Below are 21,844 nucleotides of genomic sequence, written 5' to 3'. Positions count from 1 at the left end.
TCTTATCGTACAGAGGACTATGTATTTCCGAATTGTATTGCATATGCGCAATGGTGGTACGTTGTCCTCGCCGTTGTCTCCGTTCAACGCATTTTCATGTCGAACCGCCATGTCAACAATCACACCTTTTACGGTTGCAACTCGCGAGTACTTATTAACCGAAAAACCGGAACGTAAAAACTGCAAAGACTGAAGAGGATTAAAACGCGACTGAATAGAAAATTTTAAATAGCATGCATATACCCTGGTGCAATTTACAGACGTCTATATTTAACAGCAATGTGGATCAGTGGTTGAAAAAACTATAGTATAAATCAACGTATAAATGCAACGTTTCCGACATTAAAAACTAGTGCAAAGTAAACAAACCTTGTTAATCAAACAAAATTAAAACCAAGTACATAAATGTGAATAAAATGTCATGATACATATTATTATACAGTGACGTTATTACGGTGATACTAAAAAATAAATGAAAAAAGGCAGTCAAATAATCCATTGCACTGCATAGCTGTGCTCCAGGTGATAAGATACTGTCTAGATTAGTAAATATCATAACCAATAAAAAGTAAATAGAAGTAAAAAGGAGGTCGCGGCAGTTCGAGACTTTAGCTAGCTTTGGCCTGAGTTTGAGCGTTATCTTTTTTGGGGACGCTTTGCTATTGGCGAGTTATTTTGTTTGGTTGGTTAACGGTGGTTATTCGGGCACCACAATATGGCGGCTAACCTGGAAGAAGAGCAGAGTTTACGGGAGTGCGAGGAATATGTTCAACGGCATAATATCCAGCAAGTTTTAAAAGACTGTATTGTTCAGCTGTGCGTCGGTAGACCAGAGAATCCTATATCATTCCTACGCGAGTATTTTCAGAAGCTTGAAAGGGTGAGAAATTTAATAATCGCAATCCGAAATCAAAAAACTCGTCATCTCGACACGAGAGCTGAACGTCGTCTGTTCTCTGTCGTCTGCCATAACTTATGTCATAATGAGGATATTTTTAATTTGTTTACCCGAAAATAGGCCAAAATTTCAGAACAGATATGAAATGAAATTCATAATTCAAAGTGATTCAAACTAAGAGGGAGTATTTTTCAATTTTCATTTTTTATAATTTCTATACTGAGCCGATCGCTCTTTCTATTTTCTTCAACCCCTCCAGCCCCTTGTCATTTTTATTCAACACTTTCTCGTCGGATCTTCTCATTTTGTTATATCGATTTCTACTGTAGCTTTGAATATAGGGCGGCTAGCCCCAGTAAAAGGGAGAGATGCTCTCGTTACACACGACGATGTTATCATTATATTATAGAAGGCTTTTACTCACAGCTAACTAGAGCTAGCAGTGTATTCGAATGAGTCCCGAAAATTTATACACCAAAAAATTAGGAATCATTTACTGATACCCGAAGGGTGTCATCTCCGTTTATTTCCATTTAAATTCTCAGATTTCGTTAAATATCGCAAAGCTCAAACAAAATTAAACACCGTTAGAAGGCAAATATTAAATGCTGAGAAATATTGTGCCTACGTGTAATTGGTTTTATATTGTTAGGCGTTTTCGTGATCAATGTTCTCGGTTTGTTTTCAGCGGTTTTCGCTGCCGGTTTGCAGCGATTCTAAAGATAGCAAATTCTGTAAATGTATTCAGAGTGCGGGGATTTGATGGCGCGTATAGGTATACACATTGAAAAATATCAACGACTAATAAACAGCGAAATCTTGCAGTTGGAGTTATTTTATCGAGTCGAGTGGTTGTCCGCGGAGAACTTATCCCCCAGGTGTTCACCAAGAATTCTCCGTATTTCAAACCCCCACGCAATCGTTGGGTGATTCGTGTTTGAATCCTCCCGCGAATCTTATACTGGATTATACGCGCAATTGGATTTAACGAAAGCCAAGTTATACCTGTGCCTATAATAAAATTAGAAGACCAAGTAATTTTACCCTAGTTCAAGAAAATTATATCGGAGTGTCAGATTTGTTCATTTCATTTTCCCTTGGAAAACGGTTTCCAAATACTTATGTCTGTAGTTTCTTACGGAGATAATAGATCAGTGAAGGGTGGGCGATAGAAGTTCTTGACGTATAATAAAAAATTTCGTACGAGCTATCGCGTAGGCAGCGAATTTTTTTTTTCTCATTTTCTTCTCTGTATCAGAAGAAAACCCATTGAAAGACAGAAGTCCTAAATTTCAGCAACGTTATGGAGGTACGGTAGGTAGGCGTTTGTACGCATTAATGTTCGTGTAACACTTGCGTGATTTATTATTGATAATTGCCATAAAAATAGAGGTATAAAGAATTCTGAAAAATCCCGTATTTCACGTGACACGAAATCGGATACACACACCTATATAAGTATATGTTTATTTTTATATTTATAAAAAAAAATCACGCGTGAATGTTAGGGCCTATTTATATCATGGGAATGTAACATTGACCGTGTTTCCTCATTTTTCATACTCTCATAGTCTGTAGAAAATTAGACTGTGCAGTAATCCATCGCTCAGGCATTCTGCGCTTTGTTATTTGTTTATTTGAATAAAGAATTAAAATAGGATCAAAAATAATAACCCGTAATTTCTAAGAGCTCTGGGTTTGTTGAAAAATAATTTATCATTCAAACAAAATTCAATGGATATTCTTTTTGCTGAATTTGTAATGAACTATAAATAATTCACCTATTTGTTTGGATGTCCAAAGGAACAAGCACACGATGCAAAACAGCAGAGTGCGACGAGTCCAGAAGATACAGAGGATATGCCTGCCGGTCAGCAAGGACCACAAGTACCTCGAAGAAGAGGGGGAATTTCTGCTGAACCAGTATCAGAAGAGGATGCGACGAGCTATGTCAAAAAAGTTGTACCAAAGGACTATAAAACCATGGCCGCCCTGAGCAAAGCTATTGCAAAAAATGTCCTATTTGCCCACTTGGATGAGAACGAACGCTCGGATATATTCGACGCAATGTTCCCTGTCACTTTTCTACCTGGTGAACCAATCATTCGACAAGGTAATTAGCTCTTCAATTGTTATTAAAAACTTATCTCAAAAAATACTCGAGAGTTTTTCTTACGTATTACCTGGTTATTTCCATTATCACAGGTGATGAAGGTGATAATTTCTATGTGATCGATCAAGGTGAGGTGGAGATATTTGTGAACAGTGAACTAGTCACGACGATAGGAGAAGGTGGAAGTTTCGGGGAACTTGCTCTGATATATGGAACTCCACGAGCAGCCACAGTCAGAGCAAAAACTGATGTTAAACTTTGGGGTATCGATAGAGATTCCTATCGCAGAATTCTCATGGGATCTACAATTAGAAAACGTAAAATGTATGAGGAATTCCTTTCCAGAGTGTCTATACTAGGTAAATGATTCAGAAATTCTTGTCATTGCCCATCATTAATAATAGTTTGACTAAAAGTGTATACAAAAGTAATAATTGGTTTACCAGAATCATTGGATAAGTGGGAGAGATTAACCGTGGCAGATGCTTTGGAACCGGTAGTTTTTGATGATGGAGAAACGATAGTACGGCAAGGGGAACCTGGCGAAGACTTCTACATAATTGTTGAAGGCATGGCTCTGGTCCTTCAGCAACGTACTGAAGGTGAAGAACCCTCAGAAGTTGGCCGTCTTGGACCCTCCGATTACTTTGGTAATAAAGTGGATTTGTTGTTATTCGTTATCACTTGTCTGCAAGGAAAGGGAGTTAAAATGATATGGAATTCTTGTGATTATTCTGTTCCAGGAGAAATCGCTCTTCTCTTGGATAGGCCGAGAGCTGCTACTGTGGTAGCTAGGGGGCCGTTGAAGTGTGTCAAATTAGATAGAGCACGATTTGAACGTGTCTTAGGCTTGTGCGCAGACATATTGAAACGCAACATCACGCAGTACAACAGCTTCGTGTCTCTATCTGTATAGCTGTCTAACGTACCACAAATTAGTGCCCCACCATCTCCTACACAACATTGAAATCCTCCCTCATCTCCGTTATAATATATTATTTCATTATCGATGAATTTATTTTAAATGATAATAACTATTAATGTTGTACTATACCGTCTATTGATTAATATTAATATATTCATATATTACTATACTACATTAGAATCTCTATATAATAAAACGATTATTACTCATTACCGAAAAGACCAAATTTTTGAATACACCTGGCACCATGAAATTTTAATGCTCGACTGCTATAGGTGTTTTAATACTCACGAATATCAAAAGAAGACGGCAGGGGTAATAGAAATAAAAATAATTTATTATGGAAACGATATCAGATGGGCAATGTATACCTTTGTTATACATTGAATAAATTCATTTGATTAATTGTAAATGGCCATTACCGTGCTGTACATAATTTCTTCTCCATTTTTAGGTGTAATACATCCTCGTGCGCTGAATTCAGGTACAGCACACGTTAAATATGAACAAATTTCATCTCATAAATAATGATATAATACATCTCTGAGACATGCTAATCACTTTCTCACTCTCTCATTCTCTCTCGTTTATCTTTCTCTCTGTTGTGATATAAATTCATTCGTCGACAATTATTGTTTAGAAATTTAACATTGTGTACATAAATATTGGTGAAAAAAAAAAAAAATAATAATCTATAATGAAAATATAAATATGAACGAACCAAATAACTTCCCACCATATTAAGCAAGACTAATTTATCAAGGCACCGCCTCGTCTCTTCGATCTTCTTCGTCGATTTACTTCACCATAAGTACGCTGATTGAATTATTATTCACAGCCGAACCCTCAGCAGCCAATAACAGGTCATCCCGCTTTTAGTTGTAGAACATTCCAGAAAGAACGAAATACAAGAAAAAAAGATCCGTGACTCCTCGTCAATTTTCAGGATATTTCCATGTACCTAACATCTTCGCCCACGGTCATATCTTGAAAACGATGAAGCCTGCCAGTACCATCCTAACGCGATGAATTTTCTGGTGTTGGAGAATCTGACGCCTTCTTCTTGAAACACTTCACAGATTATCGTAGCCCAAAGGCGTAGACCATTGTATGTGGGGAGGAAGTGGAAGAGAAGCCTCGATGCATTTGTGAAGCACACAATATCAACAGAACTGCGATAATGATATCCATTACAAGATTTTTTTGTTTTGCGAGTCAACGATAATAGTACTAAGAAGAGAAAGCGAAGTGCTGTTTCAATTGATGACAAAAATATCTGTGGTTCTTCTACATGAAGGTGAAGAGTATTTTTAAAGATGAAAATCGACCGAATCTAAAACTCCTTCTGGCTTCATGCCAATAATCGTGATCCCAGTAAAACGAAGAGTATTGACTTGGCTTCTATTTCCAATGATGAAAATTTTCTTTGCCCGTCGCTGCTGTTTACTATTTGCTATTTGACAACGAATTGTGTGATTTTTGTTAAAGTATGTGTGTGGTGATAATTATATACAGAAATGCGGTAGTCTGAATGTTCCTAAAATTCCGCTTTGAAAGTGTATGTCCCACACTCCGAGGGCTTTTTGAGAAGGGCGTCAATTCATACGCGAATTGCGTTTTAGAGAAAAACAGCGAAGCATATGTGTCAGATATACATCGGAATGGTATTGAGTTACGAGTAGCTTCCTCATGAAGAAAAGAGGATCGGGAGCAGCTACCAGCTACCTAGAGAACCACTACTTGTCTTGCAGTCGACTTGAGTTCGCTCAGGATCGGCGTAAGCCAACCCTAGCTCGGAGACAAATTCATAAAACTTGTCCGAAGAATCAAAGGCCAATTCCGCAACGATGAAATCGACCGCCAAATTTTGCCGGTAGCTAAAGAGCAGAAGAAATAAGTTGGTTAGACAAACAGCAATCACTGGGTTCAGTGGTGAAAAATATCAATAATATTTTACTCCACTCTTTCAACTTCTGGAACAAAAATCTTAAGCATGTTAAACATTGACCCCCCTCCCTCGTCGTAGAGACCCATAAATCCCAGAAAAATGTAAAGAAATATTAAAACTCGATAACTTTAGCCTTGTGGTCCTGGTTAAACCCCACCACAACTCGATGAATATCACAAGGAGGGCTATACCGCTGTTAAAAAAATACTTACACTCTTTGACATTGATAATATCGATGATAACGAGTAAATAATATTTGAGTGAAATACGTACGACTTTATCATATGTTTTAGCGCAGTCTTGCGCTCCCTAGCAATGAACCAGTCCATAAGGAAGGCTGCCATTCGGGGCGTTTTACGGTACAGTTTGAAAAATACGTGGAAGTTACCCAGCCACCACGCTGAGCGTACTCTCAATGCATGTTTTATGCATTCATCCTCCTTGTCTTCAGGGGTCAGGGATGCTAAAATCGTTGTTAGGTCTGTAACAAATACAAATTTTGATTAGTGACTACTGTCAACTTTCTCATTTTTTTTTTTATAATGCAAAACTTGATAATCTTTTACATACCAAGTGTATTTTTAGTGAAAATATAGTAAAGTATCCTATAGGCGATGAACTCCGATCTATTTTCTCCACCAAGGTCCTGGTAGAGCATTCTGAGCTGTGTTTGGCACTGATTGAACTCTTCGTGGTCTCCTCTCTCGAGAGCAACTCGGGCGTGTGTTTCGTACACATGCACAGTAAATGAATCTCTTATACCTTGTACTGTAAGATCTTGACGAATAGATTTCAGCTGATCACATGCGTATCTATAGTCTTGCTCGGAAACCCAACGCTTTTTCACATGAGCCAAAGAAAACCGGAGTACACTTACTGGCCTAACTGCAGAGGGTGCCGGAGCCTGGAATTGGTCAATTAAAAATTATTCAGAATGCATATATTAAACAGTCAAAAAATGAAAAAGGGTTTGAAAATATAATCAGCTCACCGAAGTGAGACGTAGATATGGTTTTTCAAGATCCTTGCAAGTACCAACGATGTGAAGCCCTGTAAAATCAAATTCAGCAGCAACATCATCCTTGATGCTATTGCCATTCCTGGAAATAGAATCGCTGAACCGGGCAGCGCGTTGCTGCAATTTTTCCTTAGATCCAAGTTCGTCGCCGTTTCCTGTAGCTAAACCAAACTCTGAATAGAAATGTGATTTATTTTGCTTAGCCTTCTTCATCTTTTTGCTGTTGTTGCTACTGCCACCACCTCCGCTGTTACTGTTGTTACTATGACTCTGCTTATTTCTGCTGCTCGATTTTTTTGACTTTGAAGACTTATGTTCGTGATCACGTTCGCTAGTATTCGACGAAGATGAAGTACTCCTTCTATACTTTCTCGGAGGAGGGCTTCGCGACCTAGACCTTGACCTGGACTTCGACCTACGATGAGAGCCACTGGCAAGACGTGCGCCAAGCCGAGCTCCAAGGAAAGTAGAAAGTCCGCTCTTACGCTGGTTTCCCTGTCCCCCAACGGCCAAGGGATTAGCCAACTTCAGGTTCTGATTCTGAGGTTTTATAGTCATTGTCATACGTTCGCTATGTATGCTGGGAAGAGGCTCTTTGTCCCAGTCCTTTACCCATAGTGATCCGTCATTTGCTGAACGCGTTATTTTACCCTTCAGAATGATTTCTACTTGATCCTTGTCGACGGCGGTCTTGCATTTCTCATAACAACGATTAACGTAGTTTTTTAAACTATCTGGCCAGTCGCCTACGGGGCTTGGATTTGTCATCGGAGGAGGAACAGTGCTGTTACCTACAGTGCTAGCCGGTTTGCTAGGAATATTATCTTGTACCGTTATCGGGGCAGGGGATGTTAACGATGGTAATAATTCCGAAGGTTTTTCAGATGGGGGGGGAGGTACCGGCGGTTGATGCTGAGATGGAGCCGGGGGTAGGGGTGGCAGATCTGACTTCAGATTTGCTCCCGGAATAAACGAAGCTGACGCATTGTTTCCTGGAAAACTGTTGTTGAATTGCGCGGCAAGGTTCTTGTTTCTTTTACGTTTTTTTTTCGCTGCACCGCTATTCCCTGAAGGAGTGAAACCTAAACCGGTTTTTTTGTTCTGGAGGTTGAAACGGATTTGTCCGTTGAATTCTGAAAGAAAGTCATCGACTGATTGAAAAAAAAACCCAAATAGGTTTAACAAAAATTCCTCGTGACCAAAAATCATGACTTACGAGTATGATCGTTTTGCATTCCATTCCATCCGTTATATGGAAAAGAGCTGTAAACGAAGGGTGGTGGTTGCTGGAGTTGTGGGTTGTGATTATTTTGTTGTTGAGCAGACTGCGAGGGGGGTGGGGGTCCTGGAGGAAGAGGGGGAAGATCAGAATCATCATCAAGTGATACAGGAGTTCCAGGCACAGGGGGCTGCTGTGTTTGTTGATTTGCCTGATTGTTTTGGACTGCTGCCTGTTGTTGTTGTTGTTGTTGTTGTTGTTGTTCCTGCTGCTGTTGGACCTGTTGCGCATTGAAAGCCTGACCATAACCAGGCATCATTCCCTGATTATAGTAAAACATCTGACTCTGGGATCCATACCCTTGGCCATACATATGCCTGGATAATGAACAAAGAAATATAAATAGCACAAAATGCAGTAGAAGGGCTGCCAAGATCAATTCCATATGTTAACATTTTTTTATTTCTTTTTCGGTTTCACAGAAGGAATGCTAAATCTAATCAGAGTTTCTAGCCATTAGAAAATTGGGTATTTGTTAATAGTCACAGTATCTTCAAATATGAAATGGGCTAGATTTACAGAATGTCTGTAGTTGGAGTATCCCGATAACCCAGATCATAGTATATCAGTAATCTACATGTGATTGTAATCATAAGTCCTAATGAGCAGCTGATTCATGAAATTTTGAAATCACACAACATGTCAAGAATCCATGCAACATAGCACATGACCAGTAGACAGAACGAGATCTTTGAATTGCGCTTTAATAGGAAAGCCATATGTTTCCGCCATTTTGTGTGAAAAGTTAAAAGTCGTACTTGTCAACGGTCTTTCACGAAACGCATGAGTCATGGTTCATAAAAACTTACCCTGCATAGGGTGAATAAAGGCTTGGATGTGTCGGAGGCGGATATTGCCATGTCATTCCTGCCATAGCTCCTGCTCCTAGATGCTGCTGCTGCTGCTGATATTGATGCTGCTTTTGTTGAGACGCTACGGCTTCGCCCTCGGACATTCCTTGGAAGGTTTCTGCGCCGAAATAACCTTGTTAGCCGTAGTAAATCAATAATCTGATTACAAATGAATGATCTCACGATATCCTGTAACGTTTTTCTCCCAAATTTCAATACTATAAATATCACTGCACGCGATAAAAACCAATAATCGTTATTACGTCACCGAAAACGATTCACAGACCACTAAACGGCCATTGTGCAAATGGCCAAAGGTGCGTTAGATACGTTTGCATTGAAGGATTTGTTAAGAATGCTCGTTAGTTGTTTTACAACAGGGCCACCTGAGCGTTGGCGAGCGCTCCATGCGACGCGTTTGGTAGTTTTCGGAAACTAAACTCAATTCGATTGAATAGTAGATTCTTTTGGTTCAGAAAAAAGAATTTCTAGAATTTGTCTTAACTCATCGAAATGATTCCGAATTTTCTCACTACCAAAGTTATGACTAATGTTTCAAACTGTGATGATTCCGAATAGACATTCTGCCACAGTGGCGGAACAATGATCGAGATGGCGGGAGAGGATGAGGAGTCCTCGGAGAAATCAGAATCGGCGGGAAAGTCTGCTAGCGTTGTGTTGTACAGGTACGGTAAAATCTGTAATCACACGACTTCAAAATGGCGAATGTAAGAGACAGTGATACGTCGTTGTGGCTTCATAATAAGCTAGGAACGTCAAACGATAGCTGGACTGGTAGTTCTATTTGTTCACAACTGAACGCTGAAGTATTAAGGAACATAAAAGATTGCTTTCCTGATTTACAAACCCAAGTGAAACTCAAATTATTGCTCTCATTCTTTCACCTGCAAAGGCGCAATGTCGAAGAGGTATGTATGTTTACCAAAATTCCCATACTTGCAATGTTACCATTTACTGATTTTCTCACTTAACAAGTGAAGGTTTTCGCAACTATCATTTATTCCCCCTCATTAGAAATTATTGCGATTATTAAAAGATGATACTTTTTCAACAGTGGCGTGTTGAATTGGAAGAGATCATTGAGGTGGCATCACTGGACAGCGAGTTATGGGTATCGATGTTATCCGAAGCAATGAAAACCTTCCCATCAACTGGTTCTTTGAACACAGACATTTCAGACCTTGATGAACATCGTCCGATATTTGGAGAACTAGTGAATGACCTTAGAAAGCTCGTTAAAAAGCAAAATGATGCTTCCATGCTTCCACTTGAATGTCATTATCTGAATAAAACTGCACTAGCCTCAGTAGTTGGACAGCAACCGGCACCAGTTAAACATTTCACTCTCAAAAGAAAACCTAAAAGTGCCGCACTCCGCGCTGAGTTATTACAAAAGAGTGCTGATGCAGCTAGTAATTTAAAAAAAAGTACAGCTCCTACTGTACCTGTACGAAGTCGTGGTATGCCCAGAAAGATGACAGATACAAGTGAGAATAATTTTTAATCATTTGATGAAATCAGAATATTTTTGATAGCAGACATACCAAGAGAACCAATTTGTTAATTTTTTCAGCTCCATTGAAGGGAATACCAAGCAGAGTTCCGACGAGTGGCTTCCGTTCACCTTCTTTGACTAGTCCGTCAATGTCTAATCGTACGCCTATAGGAAGTCGAATTCGTAAAGATGGTGGAATAAAACTACTTGATATAAATGAGCAACCTCTAGGCTACGCGCAAGCTAAAAAACGAAAACGTATGCTTGAATTGGAAGAGCAACAAAAGAAGGCTGCAGAAGCTCAAGCAGCTGCTGCTGCTGCAGCAACGACAGCACCAGCTGTACCAGAAACGCCTACAACTCCAGAATACGCCCAAGGATTGGCTCCTCTAAATCCACCGGCTACTCCTGTTGCATCTACACAGACTTATGCTACACCTGGTAGTACACCTTCCACTGTTGTGGCAACTGGTACTGCACAAGCTCGTAAGTCTTAAATGTTTTACCATGTTCTGAAACCATCAGCATTGCCGGGACCTTCCAATCTCTGATATCTTTGACTATTTTATTTCAGTTTCAACCCCTGTAACGCCAACAGCACCAAACTCTGTGTTGCCGGTGGTTAATACAGCACCTTCAGCTATAATCGAAACAACGCCTGTCAATGTACAAAGTGTCAGACCAACTCAAACTGTCACACAAATTCGAATTCAGACTACAGCACCACCTGCTAATGCTGCTGCCAACACTCGAAAAGGCTTAACACTTACGGTAAAATATATTGCATTCTCATTTCTATGACACGAAATTCTAATTTTCACAGAAACGATAATCTGTCCCCTTTTCACTTCACAGAGAGACCAAATGCTTGAAGCCCAAGACTTATTCCGAGGTACAAATAAAGTTACGAGACCAGAAAAAGCAGTCATACTTGGTTTTATGGCTGGTTCGAGAGGTAAGATCCCTTGTATGATGTTTATGGGATATCTAACTTATAAAAAATTGTACGCACATCTTCAATTTTTTTCTTCAGACAATCCTTGTCCGAAGCTGGGTAATATAGTAACAGTGATGCTGTCGGAGAATATAGAGGAAGTGACGCAGCCCGATGGTAGTACAGTTTCTATGCTCGTTGAGACACATTTCCAGATGAATTACACAAATGGTGAATGGAAACGGATAAAAAAAAATCGACGAATCGTTACTGAAGAACCTGTTCCAGCAGCAACACATGCGCCTACTGCAACAGCTACAGCTTCTAATTAGGTAAGTTGTGCTTTTTAAATCTGGCAAGTTGCAGGCTACACGGAAATATTGATTGTGAAATCTATTTCACTGTTCTAGAATCTTATGCATAACCAAATTGTTCATTGAATGATTTCTGGGCAGTGAATTTTTCTAACTCCATCTTGCAAACATCAACAAGTAAATGACTGGCTTAATATAATGATTGTATAAATCTAATATAAATAAACTGTAAATATGTCTCTGTGCCTGACAGGAAACTATCTTTCCTGAATAAAACAAAAAAATAAATAGATAAAACTAAACAAAAATATCTAATTAATCAATAGAATGCTTATAAATCAAGTCTAACGTGCATATTATTGGGAAAAAATCTGACATACAATTTATTTAACTATTTCTACGAAACAGAACATTACCTCCCGATTTGAAATTGTTTTTCTTCCTTTGTAGCATTGAAATATAAAGATGTAAACATGTTTTTAGCAGAAATTATCATAAACAGAGTTTTAAAATTGATTCACAATTCCTCTTCCTTTATTGTTCAGATCAGTAATATCATCCCCCACTTGGTTCAACTTCAATGGAGTTAATTTGCTTCCAAACATCACATTACACTACAATAATTACATACTAGAACTTAATTAAGTTTGTGATATTTATTAAGCTTAAAATTAAAGAAATGCAAAGCTTATTTATTAGTTATATTACTCAACGATAAACCCGTCGCATATTTTATCTTGTCAAAAGATGATACCAAAAATTTTTCTTCGTTCCAATCAGACTATAAATTTGTTTCGTGTATGGGTTATTTTTGTCATTCTCACTTCTCTTCGGCAGTAGGATTCTTATCATACAATATCCATCTTTGTAAAAATTATTAATTGTTGTGATTGATTGTCCTTATGCAAACTAAAGGTAAACTAATGAGTGAAGCATTTGCTACGAAAAAAAAAAATAATAACAACTATCAGTTGGATAATTTCAATACCAAGTCGCTTCGATAAAAATATTCTTATTCAAACGCCTTTAATCTTGAATTGTTCTTGTGCTATAGGCAATAGACAAAGATTGGATTCAGAGAATAAAGCTAATCTCTTAATATATGAATGTATTATAATTGGATTATTAGTACTATAATCTATATCCATTACATATTATATATATTTACACAATTAACACAGATATAAATTGAATCATATAATATTGTTATTAAATAAAATATAATTACCTTCATAGTTTTAACATGTCATCAACATTTTTCTTCCCTTAAGATAGTCAATGTTTTCTCGCTGTATCATACCTGCATAGGTTGCCAACAGCAACAGACTGTTTGATCGCTATTGAGAAAGGTTTATCATAATCTGTTTCCAGCGATTCAACAGGTAAGCCTGAAATGACAAAAGTGACAAATTCAGTCCAAGTGAATAATAAGATTCGGAAAGCTTATCTTGAGTTGTTAGATTTAAACAAACTGTGAATTGAATTCTCCGGAGTCATGGACAACAACTATAGAACTAATGTGGCCAAGTGGCTACCACCAGTTAATTCTATGCTTGAAGAGTGGTATGAGAATTGTTTATTATTACATAAATCTATGCGGAAACTTACAGAAGAAATTATTTCGACAACTGGAGAAATCGAAAGCTCAAATAATTGTTATCACAAGGTTTGTAGTCTCGAAAACTGAAAAAATTGAAGGTATCAATCATTATTTGTTTTACATTATTATTTACCACTGTATTTTGAAGAACTTGGAAGACATCCTAACAAGTTTAGAAGCATTATTGAAAGACTATGAATCTATAAAACAAGTTGCGTATCAGAAACATCCTGTTCACAAGTATAAGGTTGAGCATTTTAAAACTCTTATCAAACGGAGACTCAATGTGGTTGCAAAGATCACCCGAGACTTAATTAACGATATTCTTGACTGTAAGCATGATGTGTTGCTGAATAGCATTTTCAGGTAAGTGTTCAATGTTTATTGCTGGCCCATGTTATTGGAATTTTCATCAAACTTTATCCACACATTTTAGATTTGTCAATACATACAATAAGATCCTTGATCTAGATCTTGACGTAACAGATCTGTCTACTAATATTTTTCACAATGACTGCCCTAGCATGATAGAACCGTTGAAGAAAATATCTATAACGCGATTATTGCAGGTGAGCTGCAAAGATTTTTCTTTATAATAAAGTTGTGCTTGATATATTGATTTCTAAAAACTGATTAATATTAATTTCATTTTCAATTCGAGATTTTAGCGAAAAATAGAGCAGAAGATTACTGTCATGAACTTATAGAGTGTTTACTGGCGAATTATCATCCTGAGGATGGAAAGACAGAGTTAAAATCTACTACTTTTGCAGATGCAGAAATTTCAGAGAACTCCAGTATAGAAATTTACCGGTAAGGTACTTGAACGTGATCTTTACAAAAATTAACATTTATTTTTATTTCTTGCAGTGCTCTTACAAAACATATGACTCCACCCATTGCAAGTGTAACTCTACCTGGCACTGTCATATCAAATATAGAGAGCATACAAACATTGGTCAATGCTCAAAATGAGCTCATTGTCAATCTATTAAATGTAGCTAAAGAGTTGTCCCCCAAGTTGTTTGGTCTCGGAGCCATAAAAGTGAATCAAGGTAAACAAAACTAACAAAGCTTTGTGGCTTCATAGATCTCATAGCGTCGCTATAATTTATAAGTTAATTTGTTTAAGGCGAATCCCGACTGCGAAAAGCTGCACTTAGAAAAGCTACGGATTATTATCAAGAAGTAGCTTGGGGTGCTGTATCTAGCATTCTGGATCATGTCGTTCTTTGGTGGTCTCCAGAGGCACTTGCATCCCGCCACAGTCAAGGTGCTCTTCACCTTAAAGATTGGTTGCATCAGTTTATCCAAGCAAACGAGGGTAAAATTCCAATTTACCATATAATAATATAATCTAAAAATAAATAGCACCGATTCGCCTTTTGAAACAGTACCACCCACTGTGTCGCCTGCTCTACAAAACCTTTGCGATGCCTTGGGGTGCCATGTGACGACTACAGCATGGGATCAGATATTCCGAAGCGCATACACGTCTGCTTTCAATTGTCAATCGAAGCCACTATCGACTGAGGTGATTAGTTAATAAATGATGGACTGTGAAATAACGATGATGGATTTTCAATAATCTATCTTCATTTCAAGGGGACGGATACAGGTCAAATGTTTGCCGAATTGTTTGCCCTGCTTGTATCGCTCAGTAATGAGTGTGAAGTTGGTGGGGAGTGGGTAGTTGGTGCACCGTTAATTGAACTTCCAATTTCGGAGCAAATTATGGTTTTGCATAGAATGGATCATTCTGTACACATGATGCGACTTTGGGCTATGCAGGAGGCCAGTCGTATCGCTCATACTTGGGACTTAAATGCATTTTTTCTCTTGGTTCGTGGGGACCTCAAAAATTGTATCGAGGAGCTATCATATCTCAAGGTAATGTTATATCCACTGGCTCCATTTAAACTGTAGATTCATCGAATCTTTTGCAGCTTGCTGACCACACAAATGCCCTAGCGTCAGAATCTGTGAATGTTCAAGTTTATGTGTGTACAAGAATGAGAGCTAAAATAGCTTCTGAAGTCAATGCTAACATCCAGTTACTTAAGGTATAAATTTGAAAAGAAAAACCAATAATATTCAGTTTCTGAATAAGTGAGTATTTGAATATCATCTGCTTATTATACTCGCAGGATTCGCCGTTAAAATGTATTCAAACTTTAGCAAAGATATGTCGAACAGTGAGCTTGGCGAATTTGCATATGTGCTTCCCAAGACCAATTTACTGGAGGAATAATACCGACGCTGCCCCTACAATGCAGAGTTTCTATGTTGCTACATATCTTGGTAAACTCAGTAGTTAGCTTCTCAAGGTATGATGATTCAATGATATTCTTTGGAATTCTTTCAGAAAAAGTTTTACTGCCTGTATTAGAGGTGGTCGAAGACTATGAAATATCAAATATGATTTTAAAAATTATGTGCGAGTCTTGGCTTGATTACATTTACCTACATCGAATTAAATTCAGGTGCATCATGAAATATAATATCAACATAATTAAAAATTTTGACCTGATTTTAATTCTAGTTTTTGTTTTATTTGATCAAGTGAGTGGGGAGCGTTACAGTTATTAACGGATTTTGCTTTCGTCAAGACTTGGCTGATGGAGTGCTCAATTATATCGCAAACAGTCAAAGGTCATCTGCTGAAGAACGAAGTTCTTCGCAGATGCGAAGGAGTTGGTCGTCTACTTTTAAGACATCCTGGAGAAGCCATAACTATGCGTAAAAAACCAGGTAATTGCACGTTATTCCCAAATCCGAATTTGTCGAGAATTCCTTTTCTCATCTATAATTTTTCTGTATCAGTTCGATCTAATAGTGCCAGTGGATCTCCAGAGTCACTGGGCCTCGAACGAATGCCAGCTGAGATGTATGTTCCAAATCAAGAACAGTGGCTTGAGTTACGAGCGTCGAAACGATGCAGCTTCTTCTGCATAGAATAAATAGAAAAATAACACGTAAAAGTTGTTTGCTCCAGTTTCACTTTTTAATCTATTTAGTATTTTCTATAATCAATATTTGATCAAATTACTAATCTCTGTAATGTGATAGGGTCGTTAACTCCAACAATACAAATACAATCATGATCAGTCAAAGCATACTGAAATTTTCTTCAGTTTTGAAAAATTCTGATAATATTTGTAATCCTCCGAAAAAATTGGAAGAGGTTTCGAGTGAGTTGGGTACAAATTCTTGCTCATCGTGTATCGATTTAAAGGTATCGAGAGGAAGTATAAATCCTTAGACTTGCACCTTTATGTTTAGGATTCAGCATGTGACTCCAGGGCCAAAGTTGCTGTATATTCTAACTTCTAAATTGATAGGTCTTCAGGATATCCAGTGAAGACAAGTATAAAGCGGCACAATACGGATATGCGGATGACGACATTAAATACATATATAATATGGGAGGGTGGAAGCCCACAGGGTCGAGAGTAAAAGAAGCCTTAGTAGAAGATATCATGTTACCTTTCACACGCCTTATGTGGATGGAAAGAGATATCGATTGGATTTTCTGTCGTATCAAGTCAATATCACAGGGCATTTGACTTATTAACGAAATGAAAGGATATCGAATCCGAGTTTTGAGTACTTATTATGATTTGTATTTATACTTTAGCTGAGCGATTTTTTCCAGATCTGTCGAAACATTATTTGGATCGAATTCTCCTCTTTTTTTCCTCTGAGCAGAAATTTTTATCAGTCATGCGAATTATAAAATGATTGTCTGCACGATGAGATTTCGAAATCTGATCACCTGAAGGTGTTATTAACACTCCGCGTGATACAGAGGAATCTTAATGTTTTATTTTCATATTATGGTCTGTAGTTTCTGTCGACAGATATTACTCCCAACGAATATACGTATAACGTAAGGTATCCTCGATTGGCCACAGGAAAAAAATCCACTCATATTTCTCCTTGCAGCCCTATGGATAGCTTACGCAACGGAACCAGTCTTCTCTTGGACGCGCTGTGTAACGCATCCAGGCGATCATTTGATAACCGGTACACCGGATTAATAGATTTCATATTCGTTGATATAGAATTTTTAATACCAACAAAAATTTTTTGTTGATGTGCGGTTCATAATCGCTGTAGAAATCTGAATAAAGTTCAAAAAAGTGGGGATAATCACGGCATGGATGGTTTTTCGATTTGAAACTGAGTTTTTTTTCAATTCTAGTTTCGCCGTAGATTCGAACCAATCCTCGAAATTCAAATTTGAATGGCTGCAACGGAGAGAACGCCGCTAACGCGGCCAACAGATTCATCAAATTACGTAGAATTTTCAAATATTCTACGAACGCGAACCACAAGAGTTCGACATTTCCAGTGCTGTGTCTGTGCTACTTTACTGTGAGTGTTCTGAATTGGATTACAGTTCGTTGCTATGCTTCTTATACATTCATTCACAATATGTATTTTCAAAATTACAGAGCTCTATTCATGATGGCTCTGGTGATAACAGTCAGTTATTCGGTGAATCAGGCTATTAATGATTCCAACATTACATCTCCCAACAACGAAAAACCACCTCATCTACTACAATCTAATTGGAAGCTTCCGCCATCCCACATCAACAACGAAGATAAAAATTCGAATGCATTAACTGACCTCGAATGGCAAAGCGGTCTGACAGCAGGTCATAAAGCAATAAAAAGGCGCGAGGAAGCTGATGCGGAAGCTACCCCTCTTATAAATCCTTCGCCGAATTCCAGACACCAGTTTGCTGTTAGTACAAGTGTTTTTGCCGGTCGTCTCGCCCTCGCAGGACTTGCTGAAATAGCTGCAACGCGCACTATCGAAAGTGGTAGGCTACTACGTGGAGAAAAATCCTCCATTGGATCATACTTTGATGGTGGTTGGGCACCAGGTGGAACCTGCAAGGAGTTTTCCAATTTAATATGCACAAGAGATAAATACCGGAGCTTAGATGGCACTTGCAATCATAAAAAACAGTGGGGCTCCGCTTTCACACCCTTCAGAAGATCTCTCCCACCAGAGTATGCCGATGGACTAAACTTACCGAGAGATGGGAAAATGGGGAGCACTTTACCATCGGCAAGAGAAGTCAGTCTTCTGGTTCACCCACCTTCACCGAGTTCGAATCCATCGTTCACTGTAATGTTAGCTGTATTTGGACAGTTCTTTGACCACGATATAACAGCGACTGCTATAAGTCAAGGAACTAATGGTAGCTCTTTAGCATGTTGTCCGCCAGCAAGTAGACATCCGGAGTGCTTTCCCGTTAGCGTAGGTCCTGGAGATCCTGTTTACGATTACACAGGAAATACTTGCATGGAATTTGTGAGATCTGCACCAGCACCACAATGTAAACTTGCACCTCGACAACAGCTCAATCAGGTCAGTGCATTCATCGATGCCTCTCTAGTTTACGGAGCAACAGAGCCCGCAGCCAAAGCCCTTCGTGAGGGTGTAGGAGGTCGGTTGGAAATGCAAAGAACTCCGGATAATCGAACTCTGCTTCCTCCAAGCCGAAATCCAAATGATGGCTGCAATCGGGAGGTTGAAAATGCACGTGGCCGGTACTGTTTTGCATCTGGAGATGCCAGGGCTAATGAAAACCTCCACCTAACAACCATGCATTTGTTATGGGCAAGACAACACAATCGAATTGCAGATCAATTGTCATCCATAAATCCTCAATGGGATGATGAAATACTTTATCAAGAAACACGACGTATAGTTGCAGCTCAATTACAGCATATTAGTTATAAAGAATTCCTGCCCATAGTTATTGGTGAAAATGCTATGAAGAAACATAATCTTAAACCTCTCATTTCCGGTTATAGGGAGGAATATAATCCCAAAATAAATCCAACGATTGCAAATGAATTTGCTGCAGCAGCCTTCAGGTTTGCTCACACTCTGCTTCCGGGTCTAATGAGAGTAACCAACGCAGCAAAGGGAACTACGTCTTACATAAAGCTTCATAAAATGCTCTTTAATCCCTACAGTTTATATGCTCCAGGTGGCTTTGAGGACACTATTACTTCGGCCACTACCAATGTTATACAGCAAACGTCGACACATGTTACTTCACAACTGACTAGACACATGTTCGAAGACCCTGTTGCAAATAGTTCGGTCCCATGTGGTTTGGATTTGGTGTCTTTAAATATACAACGAGGCAGAGATCACGGATTACCGGGATATCCGGCCTGGAGAGAACACTGCGGTCTTAGTCGTCCGAATGATTTTTCAGATTTGAAAGATGATCTCGACCCTGATGCACTTGAAGCGATGTCAAAGTTATACAACTCTGTAGATGATATCGATTTATACAGCGGAGCATTGGCTGAGTTACCTTCGGGAGATGGACTTTTAGGACCGACATTCACGTGTCTTATAACCGATCAGTTTGTGAGGTTGCAAAAAGGTGATCGATATTGGTATGAGACTAGCGAAGCTCCACAGGCCTTTACAAAAGGTAATCTATCGAGTACAAGTATTCACGTCATTAAGTCCTATACTTTTTAATTCAATGATAACCGATCTTTTCAGATCAATTACAAGAGATTCGTAAAATTTCGTTAGCTAAACTGATATGCGAATGTTCCGATGGAGTTACACGGATTCAACCAGAAGTAATGCGTGCAATCGGATCAGACAATCCAATTGAGTCATGTCAAAATATTCCAGGCCCATCTCTGGATCGATGGAAAGAAAGAAGAAATGTTGTATCAGTTAAATTAGCTTCGACTGCATTATCGGATTGGGAGGTGCTAAAGAGTGATATTAATGAAACAATACAAGATATCATCGATAGGGTTAATGCAACTAGAGAAAATATAGGTGAGAATGTTTGGATTGATTTACGTGGTTACTTCAATGCGACTCTCAATGAGATCAGGAGAGAAATAGTTAAATTACGCTTTAGTGTTAGTATAGTAGCTGGTGATTCAACTAAAACGAATTTTGGGGATATCAACACAAATAGCAATGTCAAAAGTTTTGTCTCTGCATCTTTAAATCACATAAATAATCATATATTAAGTTTCCAAGATGAAATGACAGCATCACAAGATTGGCTTAGTTTCAAAAGTGAAATATATGAATTACTCAGTTTTGCTGTACAATATTTTGGAAGTACTATATATATGGTTCCCAGACACATGAATTGGCTTCTATTTGATAAGTTGGTCAGAGATCAAGTTGAACAGTTGAAATACCAAATCTCAGTTTTACGTGAATCTATCATGAATACACAAAGTTTAAATATCGGGAGTGTACCAGTGTGGATAACTGAACATAATGCCATAAAGCAGACTAGATTTGATGTTAATGGAAGCCTTCTAAAGGATGTCGCTTATTTTAGACAGTACGTCAATAATTCACTCAGCATCCTTGAAGATAGTATAAATGATTTACAACCAAAATTAGGAAAAGATGAAATACAAGTAATTACCAATGATTGGTTAGATTTCAAAAAACAAATAAACAAAACATTGACCAATGCAATAAAATTGAATAAGAAAAATAAAGTGCTAAAAGAAGCTGATTCATCATGGGCTGTTTTAACGAGTCAAATTCTGAATCATTTTACAGAACTAAAAACGATGATTAATTCACTAAACATTAGTTCAGATACAAAGGGCCAAATAGAATCTAAAAATAGAGGCTTAATCAACACCGCAATTAGTTCAGCTGATAATGACGATAGAACAATTGAAAATAGGACGAACAAAACTTTTTCTGATATCAAGAAAAACATTGCTGTCATAGAATTGAAATCCGTAGTTCCAAGTATCACAATTGAAGATTGGGTAACATTCAAGAGTGAAATAAATAATTCAATAATGCATTTCATTGGCATTATGAGAAGTCAGGACTTGATAGACTTGAATAGTTTTGAGATATTTGTGAATAAGTCGTTTTCAGAAATTAAAAAAGATGTTTCTATCATCTTAATGAATACTGATATTGAAAAATCTTCTCAGCAACGTACTGATAGTCAAAAATTGCTACAAGTTGGAGCAATCACTAGTACTTCTGAACATACTAAACATCATTTTTATGATCCTGAATTTTACAGGGGACTGACTAACTCAAGCTCAAGGATTCTCGATGATCTTAATTCTACCAACACAATAGACTTTCCTCAAGAAAACTCAGAGTGGTCACGTTACAAAAATTATGTAAACCATGGTCTCATAGAATTGCAAAAAACAGTTGATAGGAAGAAGGAGGAGGTTCTATGTTCATCAGCTTCCATTTCTAGTGTTAATTATATGATTATGAACATTTATATTCTGACAACGATATTAGTTGCTATTAACTAGATATTGGTTGAGTAGATAATAATCTACGCTTAGCTTTTCAATTTCTGTTCATGGGCGACAAACGCTCTCCTATTTTCAATATGTTACATAAAACTAAACTTTGTCATCGTAGATGACAACAATA

At 38.0% G+C, this 21,844-nt stretch overlaps 5 protein-coding genes and 1 long non-coding RNA gene across 8 annotated transcripts; 4 read left to right on the top strand and 2 right to left on the bottom strand.

Moving 5' to 3' along the window:
* Window positions 1-81: 81 nt before the first annotated feature.
* LOC105692537 (cAMP-dependent protein kinase type I regulatory subunit) lies at window positions 82-4,148 on the top strand. Of its 2 annotated transcripts, none has more exons than XM_012411806.3 (5): window positions 82-880; window positions 2,702-3,011; window positions 3,104-3,370; window positions 3,458-3,661; window positions 3,755-4,148. In XM_012411806.3, exons 1-5 carry the CDS (start codon window positions 716-718, stop codon window positions 3,925-3,927), a joined length of 1,119 nt encoding a protein of 372 aa, XP_012267229.1. In that variant the 5' UTR covers window positions 82-715; the 3' UTR covers window positions 3,928-4,148. The 2 variants fall into 2 exon arrangements, with proteins under 2 accessions (XP_012267229.1, XP_012267230.1); XM_012411807.3 differs by lacking the exon at window positions 82-880 and adding an exon at window positions 1,452-2,207.
* A 104-nt stretch (window positions 4,149-4,252) lies between these two features.
* LOC105692536 (leukocyte receptor cluster member 8 homolog) lies at window positions 4,253-9,394 on the bottom strand. The gene is made up of 6 exons (XM_012411805.3): window positions 8,991-9,394; window positions 8,119-8,498; window positions 6,876-8,035; window positions 6,455-6,788; window positions 6,158-6,365; window positions 4,253-5,813 (listed from the first exon to the last, which is right to left on the bottom strand). The coding sequence occupies exons 1-6, from the start codon at window positions 9,134-9,136 to the stop codon at window positions 5,651-5,653; spliced, it is 2,391 nt and encodes a 796-aa protein (XP_012267228.2). The 5' UTR covers window positions 9,137-9,394; the 3' UTR covers window positions 4,253-5,650.
* Window positions 9,395-9,666: 272 nt separating this feature from the next.
* LOC105692494 (negative elongation factor A) lies at window positions 9,667-12,297 on the top strand. The gene is made up of 7 exons (XM_012411720.2): window positions 9,667-9,961; window positions 10,108-10,540; window positions 10,627-11,034; window positions 11,123-11,319; window positions 11,404-11,503; window positions 11,582-11,814; window positions 11,893-12,297. Exons 1-6 carry the CDS (start codon window positions 9,752-9,754, stop codon window positions 11,812-11,814), a joined length of 1,581 nt encoding a protein of 526 aa, XP_012267143.2. The 5' UTR covers window positions 9,667-9,751; the 3' UTR covers window positions 11,893-12,297.
* Window positions 12,298-12,619: 322 nt separating this feature from the next.
* On the bottom strand, window positions 12,620-18,602 carry LOC125499818. The gene is made up of 3 exons (XR_007276807.1): window positions 18,444-18,602; window positions 18,032-18,297; window positions 12,620-13,479 (listed from the first exon to the last, which is right to left on the bottom strand). It is a non-coding gene; the product is annotated as an uncharacterized LOC125499818 (long non-coding RNA).
* On the top strand, window positions 13,292-16,356 carry LOC105692483 (coiled-coil domain-containing protein 142). The gene is made up of 13 exons (XM_012411710.3): window positions 13,292-13,462; window positions 13,545-13,762; window positions 13,833-13,965; window positions 14,058-14,209; window positions 14,267-14,451; window positions 14,529-14,720; window positions 14,791-14,930; window positions 15,002-15,286; window positions 15,343-15,459; window positions 15,544-15,697; window positions 15,762-15,879; window positions 15,960-16,147; window positions 16,220-16,356. Exons 1-13 carry the CDS (start codon window positions 13,292-13,294, stop codon window positions 16,354-16,356), a joined length of 2,190 nt encoding a protein of 729 aa, XP_012267133.2.
* On the top strand, window positions 16,889-21,517 carry LOC105692557 (peroxidase). Of its 2 annotated transcripts, XM_048649489.1 has the most exons (6): window positions 16,889-17,002; window positions 17,342-17,422; window positions 17,601-17,773; window positions 17,854-19,868; window positions 19,943-20,233; window positions 21,474-21,517. In XM_048649489.1, the coding sequence occupies exons 3-6, from the start codon at window positions 17,643-17,645 to the stop codon at window positions 21,479-21,481; spliced, it is 2,445 nt and encodes an 814-aa protein (XP_048505446.1). In that variant the 5' UTR covers window positions 16,889-17,002; window positions 17,342-17,422; window positions 17,601-17,642; the 3' UTR covers window positions 21,482-21,517. The 2 variants fall into 2 exon arrangements, with proteins under 2 accessions (XP_048505446.1, XP_048505444.1); XM_048649487.1 differs by lacking the exon at window positions 16,889-17,002 and having other exon boundaries at window positions 17,283-17,422.
* Window positions 21,518-21,844: the final 327 nt, after the last annotated feature.

The sequence above is a fragment of the Athalia rosae genome, chromosome 2 (assembly GCF_917208135.1).
Source record: "Athalia rosae chromosome 2, iyAthRosa1.1, whole genome shotgun sequence".
NCBI classification, from domain to species: Eukaryota; Metazoa; Arthropoda; class Insecta; order Hymenoptera; family Athaliidae; genus Athalia; species Athalia rosae.
This window is presented reverse-complemented; position numbering and strand designations above follow the sequence as displayed.

Coding starts and splice junctions, on each gene's coding strand:
- LOC105692537 (XM_012411806.3), top strand. CDS start 716: ATGGCGGCTAACCTGGAAGAAGAGCAGAGTTTACGGGAGTGCGAGGAA. Junction 3,012..3,103: donor TGAACCAATCATTCGACAAG/GTAATTAGCTCT, acceptor CCATTATCACAG/GTGATGAAGGTGATAATTTC. Junction 3,662..3,754: donor TGGACCCTCCGATTACTTTG/GTAATAAAGTGG, acceptor ATTCTGTTCCAG/GAGAAATCGCTCTTCTCTTG.
- LOC105692536 (XM_012411805.3), bottom strand. CDS start 9,136: ATGTCCGAGGGCGAAGCCGTAGCGTCTCAACAAAAGCAGCATCAATAT. Junction 8,499..8,990: donor CTTTATTCACCCTATGCAGG/GTAAGTTTTTAT, acceptor TTCATTATCCAG/GCATATGTATGGCCAAGGGT. Junction 6,366..6,454: donor TTTCACTAAAAATACACTTG/GTATGTAAAAGA, acceptor TATTTGTTACAG/ACCTAACAACGATTTTAGCA.
- LOC105692494 (XM_012411720.2), top strand. CDS start 9,752: ATGGCGAATGTAAGAGACAGTGATACGTCGTTGTGGCTTCATAATAAG. Junction 11,320..11,403: donor GAAAAGGCTTAACACTTACG/GTAAAATATATT, acceptor TTCACTTCACAG/AGAGACCAAATGCTTGAAGC. Junction 11,504..11,581: donor TTTTATGGCTGGTTCGAGAG/GTAAGATCCCTT, acceptor TTTTTTCTTCAG/ACAATCCTTGTCCGAAGCTG.
- LOC105692483 (XM_012411710.3), top strand. CDS start 13,292: ATGGACAACAACTATAGAACTAATGTGGCCAAGTGGCTACCACCAGTT. Junction 14,931..15,001: donor CGAAGCCACTATCGACTGAG/GTGATTAGTTAA, acceptor CTTCATTTCAAG/GGGACGGATACAGGTCAAAT. Junction 15,698..15,761: donor CTATGTTGCTACATATCTTG/GTAAACTCAGTA, acceptor GAATTCTTTCAG/AAAAAGTTTTACTGCCTGTA.
- LOC105692557 (XM_048649489.1), top strand. CDS start 17,643: ATGGCTGCAACGGAGAGAACGCCGCTAACGCGGCCAACAGATTCATCA. Junction 17,774..17,853: donor TGTGTCTGTGCTACTTTACT/GTGAGTGTTCTG, acceptor TCAAAATTACAG/AGCTCTATTCATGATGGCTC. Junction 19,869..19,942: donor TCCACAGGCCTTTACAAAAG/GTAATCTATCGA, acceptor CGATCTTTTCAG/ATCAATTACAAGAGATTCGT.